The sequence below is a fragment of the Puma concolor genome, chromosome B2 (assembly GCF_028749965.1).
Source record: "Puma concolor isolate L17-30 chromosome B2, mPumCon1.1.hap2, whole genome shotgun sequence".
Classification (NCBI taxonomy): domain Eukaryota; kingdom Metazoa; phylum Chordata; class Mammalia; order Carnivora; family Felidae; genus Puma; species Puma concolor.
In genome coordinates, this window is record NC_141671.1 from 41,969,670 (window position 1) to 41,990,369 (window position 20,700).

Genomic DNA, 20,700 nt, shown 5'->3' on the forward strand with positions numbered 1-20,700 from the left:
CTAGGGAGGGGCAGAGAGAGAGAGGGAGACAGAGAATCCGAAGCACGCTCCAGGCTCCGACCTGTCAGCACAGAGCCCGACGTGGGGCTCAAACTCGTGAACCATGAGATCATGACCTGAGCCCGAGTCGGACACTCAACTGACTGAGCCACCCAGGCGCCTCTAAAATTCTTTCATTTTTGAGCATTAGATATAATCTATTGACTTCCTACTATGGAAAAGTAAGGTCTTAGCATCTTATATCCAATATAGACCTTTCCCATCCTCCCAAAGTACTTATCACCAATTTTGGGTAACTTACTATGGCTGTGTAAATATTTTCTACAGTCGAACCATGTATGATTGCATGTAGTACATAGTTTTCATGAACATAATTTTAACTCCATGATTGATTGATTATTTATTTATTTATTTGCTGTTATAAATAGGGCACAAAGCCCTATATATATATTTATACATATATATACATATATATATGTATATATATATATAAAGTGTGCACAAAGTCTTTTGTATGTAGTATGGAGAATCCCAAGCAGGCTCCACGTTCAGAGCAGATCCTGGTGCAGGGACTCCATCTCATGACTGTGAGATCATGACCTGATTGGAAATCAAGAGTTGGATGCTTAACGTACTGAGCCACCCAGGCGCCCCTCTTTTAACTTTTGACCAAGAATGTGATGCATTCAGTGAAGTGGGAAAGTACGATAATCTCAAGTATGCTACCTAATGAATTTTTTTTTCTGCTTAATGAATTTTTACATATGTTTATGCTTCGAACCACCTGCCAGATCCAGTCAAGATATAGAACATTTCCATTACTCAGAAGATTCCTCAGATCCCTTCTCAATCAATCCCACACCCCTGCCAGCCCTGGCAAGATAGCCACTTTTCTGACATCCATCACCATCAATCCATCAATTAGATTTGCCTGTTCGTGAACTAGAACAAACATTTTGAAGGCTCTCGATGCACAGGCAGTGGGCACCATTTTGGGAGACACGGCTTCTTGACCACCCCCTTCTGGGGATAATAAACCTTAGTCATCTCTGACCCTGACTGGAGCTGCTCCAGGGTAGGAGATGGCTGCTTGGCTGCCCAGGCCTGTGCAGGCATGGATGGACTGCAGGATGGGCTGCGGCCCCGGGTGGGAGCTGTACCTTGGGGAGCAGACTTCAACAAATCACTTATTTGACTAGGCCCAGCCCCAGCCTCAGCCCCAGCCCCAGCCGCAGCCGCAGCCCCAGCCCCCATCGTCCAACAAGCGTCCCAGCAACAGCACACCGCCCCCAACGCAGCTCAGCAAAATCAAGTACTCTGGAGGGCCCCAGATTGTCAAGAAGGAGCGACGGCAAAGCTCCTCCCGCTTCAATCTCAGCAAGAACCGGGAGTTGCAGAAGCTTCCTGCCCTGAAAGGTACTTGGAAAAGGTCATGGGGGCTGGTGCACCAGGCCTAGGGGGCCACTGGGCATTGGCTGTATGGAGGTTTGGGAGTATTTGAGGGGGATGGAAGTTCTAGACAATGTGAGAGGGAGGTCCACCAGGGCTGGGGTGCCAGGGGAGCAGGATGGCAGCAGGATGGGGTAGGGGAAGGCCCTGTAAGGCAAGTAGCGCATGGCAGTGAAGGGCTAGGGAGGAGAGACTGACTGTTGCCTCCCCCTACAGATTCACCAACCCAGGAGCGGGAGGAGCTTTTTATCCAGAAGCTGCGCCAGTGCTGTGTCCTCTTTGACTTTGTATCAGATCCACTCAGTGACCTCAAATTCAAGGAGGTGAAGCGGGCAGGACTCAACGAAATGGTGGAGTACATCACCCATAGCCGTGATGTTGTCACTGAGGCCATTTACCCCGAGGCTGTCACCATGGTGGGCAAAGGGAAAAGGGGAAAGCAGGCAGGGACGGGGGCTGTGGAGAAGCCTGCATGGAGCTCTCACCTGGGTCCTCCCCCTCAGTTTTCAGTGAACCTCTTCCGGACGCTGCCACCTTCATCGAACCCCACCGGGGCCGAGTTTGACCCAGAAGAGGATGAGCCCACCCTGGAAGCTGCCTGGCCACATCTCCAGGTACCACAGTGAGGGGGCATGCTGGCCCTGGCTTCAGGGAATGGGGCACTCTGAGACAGCAAGGGGTATGTCTCAGTCCTTGGGGAATACCCCCTAAGTGGATGCTTATTGCTCCCGACAGCTCGTGTATGAGTTTTTCTTACGTTTCCTCGAGTCTCCTGATTTCCAGCCAAACATAGCCAAGAAGTATATCGACCAGAAGTTTGTCCTTGCTGTGAGTCCCTGAAGTTCCTGTCCTTTCCTCCTTCCAGCCCATGAACTCTAGCCCCACAGCTCCTCAGTGAGGTCCCCACCCTTTCTCCATCTGTTGAATATATGGGCTTTCAACTGTGTCTGCTGCAAAGGACTGGTGGTGGGGGAGGGATAAGCAAATCCCTCTGCTCTTAACAAGCTCCTAGCATAATTGAAGGAAATTAGCAAGAGTTACCTCTTCCCCATCAGTGGGGCATGCAGACACGCATACCCAGACATCACACTGGGGAAAGCTATGTAAAGGAATCACTCTGCTCTCCAGAGACTTGCCCCCATACCCCCCCCCCCCGCCCCCATCCAGAGAACCTCTGGGTGTCCCCTGGCTAGGAATCCATGTCACCCCAGCCCTGACCTTCCCAGGCTCCTGCCTCATTCACCACCTTTTCCTCCCACCTGCTCCCAGCTCCTGGACCTGTTTGACAGTGAGGATCCTCGAGAGCGGGACTTCCTCAAGACCATCTTGCATCGCATCTATGGCAAGTTTTTGGGGCTCCGGGCTTATATCCGTAGGCAGATCAACCACATCTTCTACAGGTGAGGCCGGGAGCCAGCTTAGGAGCATAGCAAGCCCTGCTAAGTTGGGATGGGAGAAGGGAGGTAGGGGGACTCTGCAGAGTGCTGGAGGAACATTGGGGATTGTCACGAGAGCCTTTCTTTCCTCCCTCAGGTTCATCTATGAGACAGAACATCACAACGGGATTGCTGAGCTCTTAGAGATCCTCGGCAGGTAAGCGGTGGGGTGGGGCACACGTGCCTGCAGAAGGTTGGAGGGACGGGAGCACTGAGCTTGGATGGCCCTTTGGTCCTAACAAACCTCCTATAACTCCTAGCATCATCAACGGCTTTGCCTTGCCCCTTAAGGAAGAGCACAAGATGTTCCTCATCCGTGTCCTGCTTCCCCTTCACAAGGTCAAGTCCCTGAGTGTCTATCACCCGCAGGTGAGCTGCCTTCCTCCTGATGATCCCTGACACTGGCAGCAGAGAAAAGAGAGGGAGGGGAAGATATTCCATCTGGGATGGGGGTGGCAGAAGGAGTGGGTGGGATAATTCCTCTTTACACCTCTTCTTCCATTCTGGGCTCTTGCTTCTGTCCCTGATCCCTCTGAGACCCGGACCCTACGCCTCACCTCCTTTCTACCTCAACCTTTTGCAGCTGGCTTACTGTGTGGTACAGTTCCTGGAGAAGGAGAGCAGTCTCACAGAGCCGGTAATTCCCCTTCCCAGCCCCAGGACACCTCTTCCTGTCAATTAAACTTCCCAGTCTGCCTATTGAATAATGCCATAAGCAGGTGCTCAGGAGGGATGTGGCCCAACAGGTGACATGGATTCCTCTCTGAAGGAAAAGTAAAACCTATATATAGGAAACAGAATCAGGCCAGTTAGCGGAGGCCACCTGAGCTGTGCCCATCAGGGTGGGGAGAGAGGCCAGGAAGGCTTCCTGTGGAAGCAGGCAGGTGTTGAGTGAGAATTTTATCCCCGTGTCCTCCTCTTCTCACAGGTGATTGTAGGACTCCTCAAGTTCTGGCCCAAAACCCACAGCCCCAAGGAGGTCATGTTCCTGAATGAGCTAGAGGAGATTCTAGATGTCATTGAACCTTCAGAGTTCAGCAAAGTGATGGAACCACTCTTCCGCCAGCTTGCCAAGTGTGTCTCCAGCCCTCATTTCCAGGTGAGACTCAGACCAGCATATCCCGTCTCCAGGCCTCCTAGAAACTGAGGAGGGTTTTCAGCAGAGTGAACCATACCCCTGCTGAGTCCCACCTGTCCCCACCAGGTGGCAGAGCGTGCTCTCTATTACTGGAACAATGAGTACATCATGAGCCTGATCAGTGACAATGCTGCCCGAGTCCTCCCCATCATGTTCCCTGCACTCTACAGGAACTCCAAGAGCCACTGGAACAAGTAGGCGGCTGGGGTAGGGCTGGGTGGTGGGGCTCTGGTTTGGGAACCTGTGAGGGGGTGGAAGAACTGAAGAGCCAGCGGTCTCATCGGGTCACTGAGCACAGGGGCTAGTGCCCACTGCACACTGACAGGCCCTTGAGGAACTGACCAGGGAGAAGACAGCAATGTGAGAGATGTCTGCAATACCTACAGTAGAGTGTGGCTTGTATCCTATCTTCTCCCCGTCAGAGATAGTCTGCAGCTTTGGAGACTTCATTCTGTGCTGTGAGAAGCTGATGTGATCTTTTTTAGCATTTGCTGAATCCCACTGTCGTAGAGACTTTCCAGCCAAAAGCAAGTGCACTGTGGTGCAGGTGCTGTCCGTTAAGCTGCTGGGAGGCCATTAGGATAGGCCAGGGCATAGAAGTAGTGTGAAGAAGGTAGGTCTTAGAGCACGGGGTGAGGCAAAGGAGGGACAAACAGACCAAGGCCTATAAAGAACCTGAAATGCCAATCTCAAGTCACGTGATTTGGCTAGAATGATAAGCTTACACTGCAGGGGTCTATGAAAGCTCTTAGCAGAGACCCCTCCTGGGAGAGAGCAAATTGGGGTCCTGGCACTGCCCTTAGTATAAGTAAGGCCTCCTGTACCTGATCCTTCTTCCCGGTGGCAGGACAATCCATGGACTGATCTACAATGCCCTAAAGCTGTTTATGGAGATGAATCAGAAGCTGTTTGATGACTGCACACAACAGTACAAGGCAGAGAAACAGAAGTGAGTATCTCTTGACTTGGGGGCTTCCATCTTCACCCCAGGTTCCCTCTGCTTCTCTTTCTTTTTTTATTTTTTTTTTTCTTCAATGTTTTTATTTATTTTTGGGACAGAGAGAGACAGAGCATGAACGGGGGAGGGGCAGAGAGAGAGGGAGACACAGAATCGGAAACAGGCTCCAGGCTCCGAGCCACCAGCCCAGAGCCCGACGTGGGGCTTGAACTCACGGACCGCGAGATCGTGACCTGGCTGAAGTCGGACGCTTAACCGACTGCGCCACCCAGGCGCCCCCTTCTGCTTCTCTTTCAAGCCCACCGCCTATCCCATCTTTGCTCCCTCAGGGGCCGGTTCCGAATGAAGGAAAGAGAAGAGATGTGGCAAAAGATCGAGGAGCTGGCCCGACTCAATCCCCAGGTGAGCTTTTCCTGCCGCTGCCCCGACCTGAGGGGCCCAGTTTGGCCTGGGGGAGGGTTTGTTTCAAGACAGGTCCACAGACTTCTGAAGCGGCTCTCACCACCTGCCCGTGCCTCCTCTCCTTCTCAGTATCCCATGTTCCGAGCTCCTCCACCACTGCCTCCTGTGTACTCGATGGAGACAGAGACCCCCACGGCAGAGGACATCCAACTTCTGAAGAGGACGGTGGAGACAGAGGCTGTGCAGGTGGGAAGGCATAGAGGGAATGGGGAGCAGAAATAAAAGCTCTGAAAGGGAGAGGAGACAGAAGCGGCAGATCCGAGGAATAAGGGGAGGAAGCCATAAAATTTATTGGGAATCGGTTACCATTCCTCGCCTTCTCTGTACCTACACGTAGATGCTAAAGGACATCAAGAAGGAGAAGGTACTGCTTCGGCGGAAGTCCGAGCTGCCCCAGGACGTGTATACCATCAAGGCGCTGGAGGCACACAAGCGGGCGGAAGAATTCCTAACTGCCAGCCAGGAGGCTCTCTGACCCCCTCACCGTCCTACCACAGGGCCACAGCCCACTCAGCCCTGGGACGCTGCCCTAGCCCTCCACCCTCTGCTCCCCACTGGCTGACTTGGGGCAAGGCAGTGCCTCTCTAGCTACTCTAGGGAGGGGATGTGGCACTTGAAGCAGGGGACCCCCCCCCCCCCAGAGTGGTCCCTTTTCTTCCCAAAATGTGTTCATGCCTCCCTGTGGCTAGTACAGACAGGCTGAGCACTGAGATCCTCAGTGCCCAGACAACTTGGGGATGCCTGTCCCCCTCCTCTCCAACCCCACAGCTACCTGAGGCTGCTCTGAGAAATACACACAGGAATACATATGCTCCTCTCCCCTTCCCTTAATCCTCATTTCAACTCCAGGTGTCTTTCCTGCATATAGGGAGCAGCAGGAGATTATTCTCACCAAAGTTATGTCAAGCCCCATTGGCCCCTGGAGTGAGTAGCTGGAGGGGAGCCAACCCCCAACAGGCACAATTAGGCCCCCAGCCCCAGCAGTGTGCAGGCTGATGGGGTTGAATTATTTTCTCTTATCCCCTGCCTGACCAAGACAACATGGGGAGGTCAGAAGGAGAAAAGCATACGCTATGGACCATAGGTGATGGAATATAGGGCCCAGATGGACCAAGAGAAGGGGGTGAACAAACACCCTACCCTGTGCCCCCTCTTTGGTGAGCAGCAGCCCTGGGATCACAGACATGGAAGGGACCACCCTGGGGCTGACTGCTTTCCTATGTTGTTGGTTCCCAAAGCTAGGAGGAAGCAGGGAGCAGTGCCCTAAGCATGGCTCCCCCAACACCTATTTATTTCCTTTGTGCTGATGCTGGGCAGGCCCCCACTTGTCCCTTTCAGACACCCTGAAGGGGCAAGGGGCTGAAGAGGGCCAGACCCAGGTTCCAGGGGCACAGGCAGTGCAGCTTTTGGCTGTGTACATAGGGTGCTTTATTCTCCACAGTGATACATGCTGAGATGGGTTGGGCTTGGGCCAATGTCCCCATATGTACAGAACTGAATAAAGTGGGTCTCTGAGAAGAAGTCTGATTTGCCTTGATGTGGAAAGGGAGATGGAGAATATGAAGATGGACATTACAACCAGGGATGTGTTCAGTCCTATGCTAGTTCTGGCCTGGAATGCAGGGAGATAAGGCAGCTCTCAGGGTAGTCACTTCCAGGCTGGGGTCGTCCCCTGCCGGGCTTGGAGGGCCTTCTGTACCACATCTTCCCACTGGGCATCTGATATCTCCCGAGCCCAGGCAGGAACCCCTGGCGCAGGCAGGCTTACTCCAGCCATTGTCCTTTTCACCAACTCCACATGTTCTGAAATCACAAAAAACAGGATAACAGAAACGATGGGACCAGCTCCACTCCCCATTCTTTGAATTAACCCATAACCCTTGGGCTACCAGGGAGGCCAAATCCATCTTGTTATTTCCAGGCAAGCCCACCTACAACCCAAGTCTAACACAATAGACTTTCACCTGGATTCTGAAGTCTGTAAAATCTTAGATGACAAACTGTTGTTTTAGGAACGGGGTGTTCCTCTATGACTTCCCTTTCTTTACTGGTTCTGACCAGTCCCTTTCCTCCAACATTATTCCAAAATGAAAGCATGCTCCCTTTACCCGGGTCCATGGGAATAGAGCTGTGGTTGCTCAATCCTGTGGCTCCTTCCTCCTCTTCATCCTCGCTCTCTAATGGCGGGTCTGGCAAATGAAGCCCCAGGGCCTAAAGAGCCAGAGAGAAGACAGTTCAGGTCCAGCACTTCAGGAATCCCAGCTTCACCTGGCCAGAACAGTGCCGCCTCCACCATACCTGGATCCGATCCTGAATATCAGCAACTACATCTTCTCCATCCCCCACCGGTGCCAGCTCCACCTCCTCTGGTTCAGGATCTTGGTTCAGGGGTTGGTAGGAGTAGCCAGCTGGGCCTGCCCCCGTTTCCTCCTGCTCTTCCTCAGGCTCCTCGCTGCTCCAATCCCCAGTGCCTTCCGTAGGGCCCTGGTGCGGCCCTAATTCCTCAGTCTGATTGGGGAAGATACGCTCGGGGCCCATGGTGTCTCTCCCTAGAACTACTGCTGCCATCCGGGCAGGGGCTGCAAGAACAGGGAGGGCGGGAGGGTAGGGATCGGATGAAATCAGGTCCACCTATAGCCACTCATCCAGTTCCTTGTGGTCTCTTGCGTCCGCAAACCATTTAACCGCTTCCAAGCTTCCTGCATCCCACCCTCTCCTGGGCACTCCACCATTTAAACCGACTCGTATCTTGAACCGAGGCCCACCGAACTTGCTCTGCCAATTCTTAAATAACAGCCCAACCCGAGACCATACCACTTCCCAAAAGACACTCCGTCCAGAACCCCGCCCGCCCCTACTCCCCTACTTGGGAACTCCGGATCGCCAAACGAGCTCCCCTAGACAGGGCGTACCCGCCCCCTTCTTCCCTCTCCAAAGGGTTCCCCTCTGTACCGCCTGACAAATGCCCTTCAGGCCCCAGGGGCTCCCCTCAAATGGCCCCAGCAGCGGCGTCCGCCACCCGCCCCCACCGATTCTCGGCGCCGGTGTTTCCGCGCGCCTCACCCGCTCAGAGCCCGCGGCTGAACCCGCACCTCCACTTCCGGCGGAGCAGGACGTACCGGGGCGCCTGGTCCTCCAGCCCCTCCCCGTGCTCATGATTGACGCGAACGAGAGACAAGCCGTACGCCTCTTGCCCCGCCTCCGCCATCTCCTGCTCCGACAACAAAGGACTACATTACCCAGTGATGCCCAGGGTTTTTTGGGTTTTTTTTTTTTTTTTTTTTTGACACATATATGCACAGGCGCACAACCTCCCTCGGCTCCTGGCCACTCCTCAGCCCCTCACGTCCCTCTGGAAACCCGTGGACTACAAGTCCCGGTAGGCTTCGGGCACTTAGCTCTGACTGCACGTGCGCACACGGCTGCCCGCCGGAAGGACCGAGTCTGGCTGTGTTTATCTCGTTGGGGAGCTAGCCGTCGGTTGGCGCGCAACGGGTTCTAGACTGCAGGCAGCGCGAGGATCCGCGGCCCCGCCCCGGCCCGGCCTGGCAGGTAGCCCGGGATGGGTTGAAGAACAAGGAAAATTGGAGGGGCTGGGGTCGCCCATACCTGGAGCTGGCGTCGTGGGGGAGGGGCCTGAGAGTGATGAGGTGGGGGTGGGGAGGGAACTAGGGGGATGATGGGAAAGGAGAGTGTTAATGGGGAAAGAAGGACTGGGGGAGGATGGTGAGGAAATGAGTGGGGGGGACCTGGTGGCTGGCAGAGGCACTGAAGGGAATTGGAAGGAAGACGGGCTATGAGGAGAACGGGGAAGCTGAGGATAATGTAAAAAAAGGAGGGGAGGGTCTGGCATTGTGGGGGAGGGGAGTGTTGGGATGACTGGAAGAAGACAGGGATAGCGTCATAGGCAGGGAGGAATATCCCTGGCCGAAAGGGGTCAGTGAATATTCGCCTTTTTCCCCTTAGTGGAAGAGGGAAAATGGAGGGCTGTCGGGGTGGAGCTTGGTGCGGTGGGAGAAGGAAAAAGGAGAAAACTGCAAAGCTCACAGATCAAGAAGGGCCAGAAATGGGGAGTGGACATTGCAAGAGACCAGGGAGGGGGATAGGTACATGAAGGGTATGCAGGAAGCTTGAGAATGCAGCAATGATCCAGGAGACCCAGAGACAAATGGGGCCCCTGAGACAGTAGGGGCTTATCTCCATGAGTTTGAGTTGTCATTGTGAAGCAGCTAAGAATCTGTCCACTTTTGGATGGAATTGCTTCTCTCTTCCCCTGTGAATTTTTTACCTTGACATAGCTGAAGGGGGGAGTAGAAGTTATGAGGGAAGACAAAAGACTCACATTCTTAAACTGTTCAACCTCCTATCTGTCCCCACAAGTCCAGATCCAAGATCTTTTGGATTGAGAACAGGAGTAATGAAGTGAGAGTGGTTTCCTGCCGGGGCTATTTCAGGTTTGGCAGGCTGGCTATTTAAAGCATGGGATGGGGGGTTGAGGGAGGTTGAAGGGGGAGGGGGGCTGGCAAGCCAGCTGAAAACCGTGTCTCTTTCTTATGAGGGGCCTCCCTTACTTGCTTTCTCTATGCCTGAGGTTCTGCCAGGTTCTTCGCTCTGCCAGGGCTTCTTGAGCAGGGAGCAGATGATCCACTCAAACCCAGCAGGTGCCTGCCAACGAAGGCAATACCCATTGGAGGAACATTTGTCTGACAGAGCCTTCAAATGTACCCATTATCACTAGGTTGGCAGGTCATGCTTGAGTCTATTTCTTATCCTGCCCAAGGGCTCCCCCACACCCCGCCCCTTCCTCTCTCTTTTCTAACACACACCCCTACCCCATTCCCCTTTCAGGGATCTAAGTGGGAGAAGAGCTGCTGAAACAGCTTGTTCTTTATTACAATAGCGGGGTTGGAGAAGTAGCAGGAGGGGAAAATTCCTCCTCTCCACCCCCACCCCCTCAGTCCCCAGCAGACACATACCTTTCTGGCTTAAGTTCCTAGTCTTGGCAGTATACCAGGCACAGCTGTTAAAGGAACTCCTCGTGCCTGTGAGGGGCCCTGGATGACCCTGATGACAACAGCTTAGCTTGACGAGAGCTCCCCTTGAGGGGCTTACCATCCGTGGAGCCCCCTGTCCTGGATCATTCCTACCCTATCCACTCTGCCCTGGATGGGGGGACTGTTTCACTCCAAAAGCCAAAAGCTTTTCTCCTTTGAAGCACCCATGCCAGCTTTCAATGGACCGATTGGGGTTGGCTGCACTATTAATAGCCCTGAGTATTTTGAGATCCCTTTCCCCACCTTAAAGAGCACAGATTCTTAGAGAGGTGGCAGTAAGCGGAGCAGAGCCAGAGAGACAAGAGAATGCACTGCCCTGGGAAGGGCAGACGGTGCTTGCAGCTTGTGCCAGGCCAGCGACACGGTGAAGCCTCCATGAGTAAGGGATGACCATGCTGAACCTTTGATCAGCAAATTCTGAGCTGTCAATCAGGTCAGAGCCGCCCCGCCCTTCACTGTGGGAGAACACAGGACCAGGGCTAGCTCCCTGACCTCTACCTGAGCTTTGGAAAGGTGGTGTGGGAGGGCCACCAGGGTGACGCTTGGAGGCAAGGGCTGGTCCTGGGCAGAGTCCTGGTGAGCCAGATAAAGACCTTGCCTGAGGAGCCCATGGCCATAACTTGTGTGCAGGTAGCAGAGGCAGCAGGCCGTGCCGGGGGGGCATGTTGCTGTAACCAGTGACCCAGGGGATGTTACGGTGGACAGTGCACCTGGAGGGCGGGCCCCGCAGGGTGAACCATGCTGCAGTGGCTGTTGGGCACCGGGTATACTCCTTCGGGGGTTACTGCTCTGGTGAAGACTATGAAACACTGCGGCAGATTGATGTGCACATTTTCAACGCAGGTAAGCTAATGCTGGGACCATCCCTGGGTACCCATGTCAGGGAGGGGAACGGGCAGCTGAATGAGGTTTGGTGGCAGTCCCCATGGCCAAAGGGGATGGGGGAATGAATGTCTGGTTTGGGAAAAGGTGAACAGCCTGGAAGGAGGTTTCCAGGGCTGAGCAGAACTGTGCCCACAGTGTCCTTGCGTTGGACAAAGCTGCCCCCAGTGAGGCCTGCCATCCGTGGGCAGGCTCCTGTGGTACCCTACATGCGGTATGGACACTCGACCGTCCTCATCGATGACATGGTCTTCCTTTGGGGCGGGCGGAATGACACCGAAGGAGCCTGCAATGTACTTTATGCCTTTGACGTCAGTGAGTATGGATCTCAGAGAGGCTCTGTTCTGCCAAATGATGCCTCCGGGGAATGGGCTGGGAAAGGTGTGGGCTGAGGGCATTCTAGAGTCTAGGAGGGAGTGGTGTCAGAGGTTGCTTACTGACCCAGCCTCTCCTCTCTTTCAGATACTCACAAGTGGTCCACACCGCGAGTGTCAGGAACAGTTCCTGGGGCCCGGGATGGACATTCAGCTTGTGTCCTGGGCAAAACCATGTACATTTTCGGGGGCTACGAGCAGCTGGTATGTCTGGGAGCAAACTAGAGCTTTAGGGTGAGAATAAGAAAAAGGGAAATTAAGGGTGGTGGAATGGGAGGCTTTGGCTTGTTTGCGGGTTTTGACGGGAGAGGCCAAGAGTCAGAGGGTCACCACGGATATCCTCTTTGATTCCTTTCTTCACTTCCTTTCTCTTCCCACTCAGGCGGACTGCTTTTCCAATGACATTCACAAGCTGGATACCAGTACCATGACATGGACCCTTATTTGTACAAAGGTCTGCCTTTTCTTCTTCCTCCCAGGTCCTTACTTTCAATTGAAGAAATCATAGGAAGCTCAGTGAGAGCAGATCCCCTCCTAGCCTCTGTGCTGACTCCCACTCTTTTATCTCTCTGCTCCTGTCCAGGGCAACCCTGCACGCTGGAGGGACTTTCACTCAGCTACAATGCTGGGCAGTCACATGTATGTCTTTGGGGGCCGTGCCGACCGCTTTGGGCCATTCCATTCCAACAATGAGATTTACTGCAACCGCATCCGTGTCTTTGACACCAGGACTGAGGCCTGGCTGGACTGTCCACCCACTCCAGTGCTGCCTGAGGGCCGCCGGAGCCACTCAGCCTGTGAGTGTCTGTCGGTCTCTGTGGGGGTCCCCTTTCCCACCTGTTGCCCTCACACTCTTCACGTTTCTCTTTCCTTCCAGTTGGTTATAATGGGGAGCTGTACATCTTTGGTGGCTATAATGCAAGGCTGAACCGGCATTTCCATGACCTCTGGAAGTTTAACCCTGGTACAGAGCGCTGCCTTTAAATTTTTTTTTTTTTTAATGTTTACTTATTTTTGAGAGAGAGAGAGAGTGTGAACTGGGGAGGGGCATAGAGAGAGGGAGACCCAGAATCCGAAGCAGGCTCCAGGCTCTGAGCTGTCAGCACAGACCCCGACGTGGGGCTAGAACTCACAAACCAAGAGATCATGACCTGAGCTGAAGTCACATGCTTAACCGACTGAGCCACCCAGGCGCCCCCAGAGCACTGCCTTTAAGGGGAGGGAGAACAAGGAGCAATTGGGGGAGGGGAAAAAATAATCCTAAGTAGGTGAGGGTGAGCATGGGGGTAGGGAGGATGTCTGGACTGGGCAGGTATTAAACCTCCATATAAACTTCTCTTCAGTGTCCTTTACCTGGAAAAAGATTGAACCGAAGGGGAAGGGGCCATGTCCCCGCCGGCGCCAGTGCTGCTGTATTGTTGGTGACAAGATTGTTCTCTTTGGGGGTACCAGGTTAGGAGGAAAGTGGGAGGGCTTGGGGAAGGGCCCAATCTGACTGCATGGGAGGCATTTGAGGAGGAGGGTCTCATGGGTAATCTTTCCTCCTTCCTTAATCTCTTTTTTGATCCCTATAGTCCATCTCCTGAGGAAGGCCTGGGAGATGAATTTGACCTCATAGATCATTCTGATTTACACATTTTGGACTTTAGTAAGTACACATATTTCCAGATATGTGTCCCTGTCTTTGGGTGGTGACATTGAGGAGTGGACCCTTTCCTTGGTTCTGAGCGTATCCCTCTCTCTGACTTCTCCTTCAAAGGCCCTAGTCTGAAGACTCTGTGTAAACTGGCCGTGATTCAGTATAACCTGGACCAGTCGTGTTTGCCCCATGACATCAGGTACAGTGAGTGGTTGGAAAGGAGGGATTGGTTGAGAGTGTGTGATCAGATGAACTTGTTTCTCAGTATAGAGGGGACAGAAGTTTTTGTTCTGCTGGAGATGTAATGTACTTGAGAGTGAGAGCAAAGGAGATACAGGATTATCAGCGGGGTAAATCATATGAAGAAAAAAAAAATCCGGTGTTTCGAACCAAGCTCAGAAGCATCACTTCCTAAGACCCGAGCCTGTATGGTTGTTTTTATTTTTTTTTAATTTTTTTTTTCAACGTTTATTTATTTTTGGGACAGAGAGAGACAGAGCATGAACGGGGGAGGGGCAGAGAGAGAGGGAGACACAGAATCGGAAACAGGCCCCAGGCTCTGAGCCATCAGCCCAGAGCCCGACGCGGGGCTCGAACTCACGGACTGCGAGATCGTGACCTGGCTGAAGTCGGACGCTTAACCGACTGCGCCACCCAGGCGCCCCTGTATGGTTGTTTTTAACATGCTGAGAAAGTTCAATTAAATCTTTGAAGTTAGCTGCAAAGTAAAGACAAGTATAGGAATCTTTGGATCACATTAGTTCCAGAGTTAAGGGAGGTCCTTCCTAGCTACTTCCCTTTGAATTCCATTCTTAGGTCCAAATCAAGCACCAAAAGTTATTTGGTATATACTTGTGTCCTTCAGGGTCATTATGGACACTTCCCTCTCCTGTATCAGTTCAGTTTAACTCTTACTTGCCTGGGGGAGGGGGGTGGTGGTGTTCAGTATTTGGTGACACGAAGTATACAAGGCTGAACTGATGGCTCATGGGCTTGCTCAGGATTGACACATGTGCAAGTATTTCATACCAAGTAGACTGTAGTGAGGGTCTTGGCATAAAGGGGGTACTTGGCAAATCTTTGTAGGATGACAGAATTGTCAAAAAGAAAGGGAGAAAAAAGGGATTTAATTTTAATGTGGTGGGAGGGCTGGGGAAGTCTGTACAAGCCTAGGAGAGGGGAGTCAGGGCCTTTAAAGGGTTGGGAGTTGAGAGTAAAAACAGGCATTCCTGGTTGGATCTGAGCAGAGGGGGAAAGGTAGGGTGGGAACTTTACTGAGGTGTGTATACAGATGGTTTTTTCCAGGAGTTGGGCATAAGCACACATATATAAACATAGATAGGAAGTCTACATGAGCTGGCAGGTGGATGAGTGGGTGATACCAGAGTTGGTGGTGGGTGGGGCCATGATTGTTAACAATCATGTCAAACAGTAAGGCTATAAGAAAGAGGTGGCTGTGGGTGGTTGAGCTTTAGGATGTTGAAGGGACTGGTGTGTTCATAGCTTTGTTTGAGCAATTCTGGGCTTGAGGGTGGAGGCTCCACTCTTCTGCCCTTTCTGCCTGTCATTGTTGGCCTTCCAGGTGGGAGCTGAATGCCATGACCACCAACAGCAATATCAGTCGCCCCATCGTCTCCTCCCATGGGTAGGAGAAAGTTGCTGCCGCCTCCCTTCCTGAGCCTGCTATTATCTTCACTGCCCATCCCCATCCCTCACCTGCCTGCCCCTTTGGTCCCTGGACTCGGTATACCTCTGCGTGGAGTTGTTGGACTAGAGGTGTTTCCTGTGCTGTGAACTCAGTGGGGAGCTGTAGGGGGGAGGGCTAGTTCCCTACCCCCTTGGGCCGAGGGCCCCTTCCCCTTGGTGCTCTGTCCCATACACCTCCTTCCAACTGCTCCTGGGCCTCTGCTCTGCCCCAGGCCAGCCAGGCTCTGTTGGGAAGTGAAGGGAATGGGGATTAGGGAGAAGCAAGCAGTGCCTGAGCCTCAGGAGCTTCCCCCACCCTTGTTTCCACCCCCTCCCCCTGCTTGAGTCAAGAGCATTGATTGGGAGCTGAGAGGAGTTGCAACTGTTGCCATGAAACCCTCATTCTCCCTGACCTGGGGAGGCGAGGACCAGCAGATAATCCCACCCTTCCCTGAGCTGTTGCTGTTCCCTGACGCTCCCAGCCAGCTCAGATTTTATAAAAATGGATTAAAAATCTCCAAACGTGTGATCTGTTTTTGTGGAATACGATGGGGGTGGATGGCAGAAGCTTGCGAAAGGACAGGGTGCTTCTCTGCCAGGTTCTGGCTTCTCTGCCAAGAGCAAAAGGAAACCAAATACCACCAAGGCCTGGCCCTGGCTTTTCTAGAACGCGGGGTCCAGCGCCATGTGACCAAAAGGTGGCGACGGCATACCGAGTGCGTGCATCCCGCCGGAGTATTCTGGCCACCACCGGCTTGCGCAGACGCGTCTCCCGGAGAAGCCGGAAGAGGCGGGGCGGGAGGCACAAGGGCGGAAGTGGCGCCATTCGCTCCCGGCGTGTCCCACAAGCCAATGCCGAGAGAGCGTTCTCGTATCGCGGTGGCCCTCGGGTCTCCCCGCAGGGCGAGTAGAGGCGAGGAGGATGGCGAGGGCGTGGGGCCCGGGGTCCTGCGGAAGGGTGAGGGCCTCGTGCCGGGCCGAGGGGCAGCGCGGGGCGGGGGGAAGGGTAGGTGGCGGCGCAGTGACCGTGAAACTGCCTAGTTCTCTGTAAGAGGCCACCGCGGGGAGCGCCGCCGACGAAATGGGACAGTGGGGTGTGAGGAGGCGCTTCCTGGGTTAGGACAGCCTGGGCAGTTTCTGAAAGGGAGGATGAGAGTTTTGCGCAGAGAGAAAACGCGTGTGTAAAAGTACAGTCTGGGGAGGCATTGGTTGCTGGGGGTTAGTAGGTCAGGATTGAACACATTTCGCAAATCTTTGTTGAGCATCTATCCTGTGCGGGCTGTTCTAGATGCCATTCTAGATGCTGTAGATACAGTAGTGAATAGAAGCCGTCAAAAACTCCTGTTCTGGGGTGACTGGCTGGCTCAGTCAGTAGAGCATGTGACTCTTGATCTGGGAGGTGTGGGTTCAAGCTCACATTGGGTGTATAGATAAGTTAAACATAAAATCTTAAAAATCGTGTTCTCATGGAACTTATCTTTCAGAAAGTATGACTAAAAAAAAGTAAATTAATACAGTAAAAGGTAAAGCAGAGGAATGTGTATTTTTAAGGGTGAATTTTGATATGTGAATTATACCTCAGTTTTTCAAAAAGATTATAATGGCTATGGAGAGAAAACAAGGGAGGGGTTGCAATTTTAGGTAGTTACAGTCACTGAGTAGGTGACATTTGAGCAACCGTTTGAAGGAGGTGAGGAAACAGTAAATACATCTGGATAAAGATTCCAAGCAGAGGCAACATCTAATGCAAAGGAACTGAGGCAGGATCATAGATCTTCTTGCTCAGTAAGTGCTAGACTAGTTGAGAGGAGTGGGAAAGAGATTATAGGACTCAAGATTAGAGACCAGGGGTGAGGTCACATGGGGGGTTTCAAACCACTATAAGGCCTGTAGCTTTTACTCTGATCAAGATGAAGCTATTAGGGAGTCTTGAGTTCTGAAGTGATGTGATCTGAAGCATGTGTGTATGGAAAAGGGGTAGGAATGAGATCAGCTTTGCATTTTAGATGCCCCTGTCCAGCCTGTCCAGCATAACTTTGGGAGGAGATGGAGGTTGGAAGACCAGTTAGGAGGCTAGAGCACTGGCTGAGGTGAGAGGTGCTGAGAGCACTGGCAGTGGTAACTGAGCAAGGAAGACATGCCCTGTGGGGAAGACCATGAAGGCAGGATTCAAAAGAAAATGAAAAAGAATGGACCGTGGCTTGGCCTACCCCCAACCGTACATTTGTATACCTTCCTTAGCAGGTAGTGGGAATGGTTGGGAAGTTAGGTGTCAGTGTAGCACTCTTGCAACCTGCGCTGCCTAAAGCCTGTTGTGATTGGCCTGATGGGGATATTGGAAAGGGTCAGTTACTTAAGGAATGAGGGTGGGATGATGTCTCTGCTGGGAGATGCTGTGCTGAGTTGTGTCCCCACCCCTCCTTCCACAGACACATCTGACATGTCATTTGAAGAGCTGTTGGAATTGCAGAACGAAGTGGGGACTAAGACATACAAACAGTTGGTAGCTGGAAACAATACTAAGAAGCCAAGTTCTAGACCACCTGTCCAAAATGCATGTGTTGCAGATAAGCACAGGTGAGGAGCAAGGCCTGCCCCAGGAATTTGAGAATACCTGGGACTTTGAGTGGGTGTCTGCATTCCTAGATGGGAGGCCTTTGATCAAGACTGGAGAGCCAGGGAGGGTGCCTGGGTGGCCCTTTCAGTTAAGGGGCCGACTTTGGCTCAGGTCATGACCTTGCAGTTTGTGAGTTCAAGCCCCACGTCAGGCTCTGTGCTGACAGGTTGGAACCTGGAGCCTGCTTCAGATTCTGTGTCTCCCTCTCTCTCTGCCCTACTCCCACTGGCACTCTGTCTCTCTCAAAAATAAACGTTAAAAACCAAACAACAACAAAAAACAACACTGGAGAGCCAGGGCATCTGGCTGGCTCAGCCAGTGGAGTGTGCACCTCTTTTTTTTTTTTTTTTTTAATGTTTTTATTTTTGAGAGAGAGAGACTGAGCACTCACAATTGGGGGAAGGGCAGAGAGAGAAAGAGAGGGACGGAGGATCCCAGGCAGGCTCCAGGCTGACAGCGGAGAGCCCATGTGGGGCTGAGACTCATGAACCGTGAGATCATGACCTGAGCTGAAGTCAGACATTCAACTGACTAAGCCACCCAGGTGCCCCTCTTGATCTTGGGGTTGTGAGTTTCAGCCCCACGTTGGGTATAAAGATTACTTAAAAATAAAATCTTTAAAAAAAACAAAAAAGGACTGGAGACCCTGGACATGTCTTTTAATTTCTCTGTAGGCCTCTGGAAATGTCAGCCAAGGTTCGGGTGCCATTTTTGCGTCAAGTTGTTCCAATCAGTAAGAAGGTGAGGAGGAAGCAGGAAGGGCTGTCTTAGTGAGGGGAGATTGAACAGTTCATTTATAGTCTCTCTGTTCTTTCCAAAGGTAGCCCGGGACCCCCGCTTTGACGATCTGTCAGGGGAATATAATCCTGAGGTGTTTGACAAAACGTATCAATTCCTGAATGACATCCGAGCCAAAGAGAAAGAGGTTTGGAACATTAGACCAGCTCATGGGGATTCCAGGGGTGGGAAACTCGGGTACAGGTTATTGAGTTGGGCAGAGGGGAACAGGGAACATAGTGGTGGGCAGATTTATTTCTCCTTAATTGATTTAACTCTTCCCAAATGTGCTTCTATTCAAATCTTGGCTCATTAGTTTACCAGCCGTGTGACCATTGGCAGGTTCCTTAACTTCTCACTTTTCTTTTTTTTTTTTTTAATTTTTTTTTTTTTAACATTTATTTATTTTTGAGACAGAGAGAGACAGAGCATGAACGAGGGAGGGACAGAGAGAGGGAGACACAGAATCTGAAACAGGCTCCAGGCTCTGAGCTGTCAGCACAGAGCCCGACGCGGGGCTCTAACCCACGGACCGTGAGATCATGACCTGAGCCGAAGTCGGCCGCTTAACCGACTGAGCCACCCAGGCGCCCCTCTCACTTTTCTAATCATAAAGAGATAATAAATAATTCATATCTCTTAGTGTTACTGCATTAACAAATGTGAACCTCTTAATATAATGCTTGGCACAACATTTTGGTTGACGTTTGCGGACTGCTAACCGTCATATTCATTTTATAATGTGGAGCTTGTGAAAAAGCAGTTGAAGAAGCACCGTTCAGGGCAAGAGCACGAGAAACTGCAGCAGCTGCTCCAGAGAATGGTGAGTGGGTCAGAATCGCAGGTGGGCGGGGAAAACAGTTCAGGGCACACGGGAGGTGGTTCACAGTCCCTCCTACTCACCCATCTCACCCACCTCGTCTTTGCTTCTCAGGAGCAGCAAGAACTGGCACAGCAGGAACGCAAGCGGCAGCAGGAGCTGCGCCTGGCCCTGAAGCAGGAGAGGCGGGCTCAGGCCCAGCAGGGCCATCGGCCATACTTCCTGAAGAAATGTAAGTGGGGCACAGCTGTCACAGGCTGGTTACAGGGACAGGCTTGGGTGGCCATAGAGGTAGCATGCTGTATTGGGGGTCCGTGAGCTCCCTAACGAAGTCATGAAGGCTGGATCCCATGGGAAGTTGGAGGAAAATAGAAATGGTAGGGAGGAGTTAATTTGTAACTATTCTTGTATCCCTAATTATAGATTATGGGCAAGGAGTGTTGCTTTTATCTCTCCCGCCTCCCCTACATATGCTGGGCCAGGCACATAGAAGGAGCTCATAGTTGGTTTAATGGAGAAAGCAGGGAATGGTAGAAAAAATCTGCTTGCTGCACACACCAGTGAACTCCAACCAAGTCATGTATCCCAGCATCGAGGTTGAGAAGTACAGACCTGGGGAAAGGAAAAGAGGAGTGCCTCCTCCCTTGCTTATCTGCTTTCTTTCTCTTTGTTCTCTAGCTGAGCAGCGCCAGTTGGTCCTAGCTGAGAAGTTCAAGGAGTTGAAACGTAGTAAGAAGTTAGAGAGCTTCTTGAGTCGAAAGAGGCGCCGAAATGCAGGCAAGGACCGGAGACATCTCCCTTTGAACAAAGAGTAATGAGGAACGGTTCTCAGCTCTGCCACTGCCCCAGTGAGAAACGGATCTATGGGGACAGACTTGGGCTTGGCCTCTTCTAGTTGTTTTTCATGAAAGGGCAAGGATCATAGCTGCCCTTGAGCTAGATTGGCTCAAAGATGACCAGAGGGCTCTTGGACAAGAAGAGCAGCCCAGCCTTCTGTCCTGGCACACTTTCTCTGCTTGGATCTGGTTCATCACGTCCTCATGTTCTCCCATCCTTGCTTTAAACCAGTGATCGTGGTGTAGAAGAAAAAGGGCCAGTGAGTGAGTGAGTGATCTTGAGGCTAGTGAAGGCTGTAAAGTCTGTTGATAGCTCCTAGTGCTGGGACTTTATGTAAGAGCCAAATTGTAAACATTCCTGTTATTCTTCTTTTTATTATTCTTTTTTGGTGGGTTTTTCGAGCGGCCTAGAACTACTGTTTCAGTGGGCCATCTGTGGGGGCTGGCAGCAAACTTAAGGCTCCCATAAAGTGGGAAATCAGACCAGAGACCCCTCCTACTTAAACCTCAAAGAAGACACGATCATTGAAAGGGTAAACCACTCTCACAGCTCACCTACGTAGTTTTGGTTT

At 52.1% G+C, this 20,700-nt stretch overlaps 3 protein-coding genes across 12 annotated transcripts in view; 2 read left to right on the top strand and 1 right to left on the bottom strand.

Moving 5' to 3' along the window:
• Nucleotides 1–6,964, top strand: part of PPP2R5D (protein phosphatase 2 regulatory subunit B'delta) — a 21,709-nt gene extending 14,745 nt beyond the window's left edge. Inside the window, exons 3-16 of the mRNA XM_086706884.1 lie at nt 1,200–1,416; nt 1,666–1,865; nt 1,953–2,063; nt 2,185–2,277; nt 2,719–2,849; nt 2,983–3,042; nt 3,146–3,254; nt 3,469–3,522; nt 3,814–3,984; nt 4,090–4,217; nt 4,871–4,972; nt 5,311–5,383; nt 5,513–5,629; nt 5,781–6,964. Of these exons, the coding sequence (XP_086563010.1) occupies nt 1,200–1,416; nt 1,666–1,865; nt 1,953–2,063; nt 2,185–2,277; nt 2,719–2,849; nt 2,983–3,042; nt 3,146–3,254; nt 3,469–3,522; nt 3,814–3,984; nt 4,090–4,217; nt 4,871–4,972; nt 5,311–5,383; nt 5,513–5,629; nt 5,781–5,918 (1,704 nt within the window). The 3' untranslated portion in view covers nt 5,919–6,964. The remainder of the gene's footprint in view (nt 1–1,199; nt 1,417–1,665; nt 1,866–1,952; nt 2,064–2,184; nt 2,278–2,718; nt 2,850–2,982; nt 3,043–3,145; nt 3,255–3,468; nt 3,523–3,813; nt 3,985–4,089; nt 4,218–4,870; nt 4,973–5,310; nt 5,384–5,512; nt 5,630–5,780) is intronic.
• MEA1 (male-enhanced antigen 1) lies at nt 6,848–10,573 on the bottom strand. 5 transcript variants are annotated; one of them, XM_086706900.1, is made up of 4 exons: nt 10,420–10,573; nt 7,742–8,022; nt 7,552–7,654; nt 6,848–7,246 (listed from the first exon to the last, which is right to left on the bottom strand). In XM_086706900.1, exons 1-4 carry the CDS (start codon nt 10,556–10,558, stop codon nt 7,092–7,094), a joined length of 678 nt encoding a protein of 225 aa, XP_086563026.1. In that variant the 5' UTR covers nt 10,559–10,573; the 3' UTR covers nt 6,848–7,091. The 5 variants fall into 5 exon arrangements, with proteins under 5 accessions (XP_086563026.1, XP_086563022.1, XP_086563024.1 ...); XM_086706896.1 differs by lacking the exon at nt 10,420–10,573 and adding an exon at nt 8,536–8,654; XM_086706898.1 differs by lacking the exon at nt 10,420–10,573 and adding an exon at nt 8,507–8,648.
• LOC112862072 (kelch domain-containing protein 3) lies at nt 8,833–20,504 on the top strand. 6 transcript variants are annotated; one of them, XM_025925300.2, is made up of 15 exons: nt 8,833–8,995; nt 11,128–11,340; nt 11,518–11,694; nt 11,842–11,957; nt 12,136–12,207; nt 12,337–12,550; nt 12,631–12,717; nt 13,097–13,205; nt 13,328–13,401; nt 17,508–17,655; nt 18,370–18,436; nt 18,516–18,620; nt 19,221–19,295; nt 19,407–19,524; nt 19,971–20,504. In XM_025925300.2, the coding sequence occupies exons 2-15, from the start codon at nt 11,187–11,189 to the stop codon at nt 20,105–20,107; spliced, it is 1,653 nt and encodes a 550-aa protein (XP_025781085.2). In that variant the 5' UTR covers nt 8,833–8,995; nt 11,128–11,186; the 3' UTR covers nt 20,108–20,504. The 6 variants fall into 6 exon arrangements, with proteins under 6 accessions (XP_025781085.2, XP_025781086.1, XP_086563016.1 ...); XM_086706890.1 differs by lacking the exons at nt 17,508–17,655; nt 18,370–18,436; nt 18,516–18,620; ... (1 more) ...; nt 19,407–19,524; nt 19,971–20,504 and adding exons at nt 9,824–9,897; nt 13,513–13,591; nt 14,975–15,594 and having other exon boundaries at nt 8,844–8,995; XM_086706892.1 differs by lacking the exons at nt 17,508–17,655; nt 18,370–18,436; nt 18,516–18,620; ... (1 more) ...; nt 19,407–19,524; nt 19,971–20,504 and adding exons at nt 9,824–9,865; nt 13,513–13,591; nt 14,975–15,594 and having other exon boundaries at nt 8,844–8,995.
• Nucleotides 20,505–20,700: the final 196 nt, after the last annotated feature.

Coding starts and splice junctions, on each gene's coding strand:
- MEA1 (XM_086706900.1), bottom strand. CDS start 10,558: ATGGTAAGCCCCTCAAGGGGAGCTCTCGTCAAGCTAAGCTGTTGTCAT. Junction 8,023..10,419: donor TAGGAACTTAAGCCAGAAAG/GTATGTGTCTGC, acceptor CTGTTCTTGCAG/CCCCTGCCCGGATGGCAGCA. Junction 7,655..7,741: donor ATATTCAGGATCGGATCCAG/GTATGGTGGAGG, acceptor CTGGCTCTTTAG/GCCCTGGGGCTTCATTTGCC.
- LOC112862072 (XM_025925300.2), top strand. CDS start 11,187: ATGTTACGGTGGACAGTGCACCTGGAGGGCGGGCCCCGCAGGGTGAAC. Junction 12,551..12,630: donor CCGCCGGAGCCACTCAGCCT/GTGAGTGTCTGT, acceptor CTTTCCTTCCAG/TTGGTTATAATGGGGAGCTG. Junction 12,718..13,096: donor CCTCTGGAAGTTTAACCCTG/GTACAGAGCGCT, acceptor ACTTCTCTTCAG/TGTCCTTTACCTGGAAAAAG.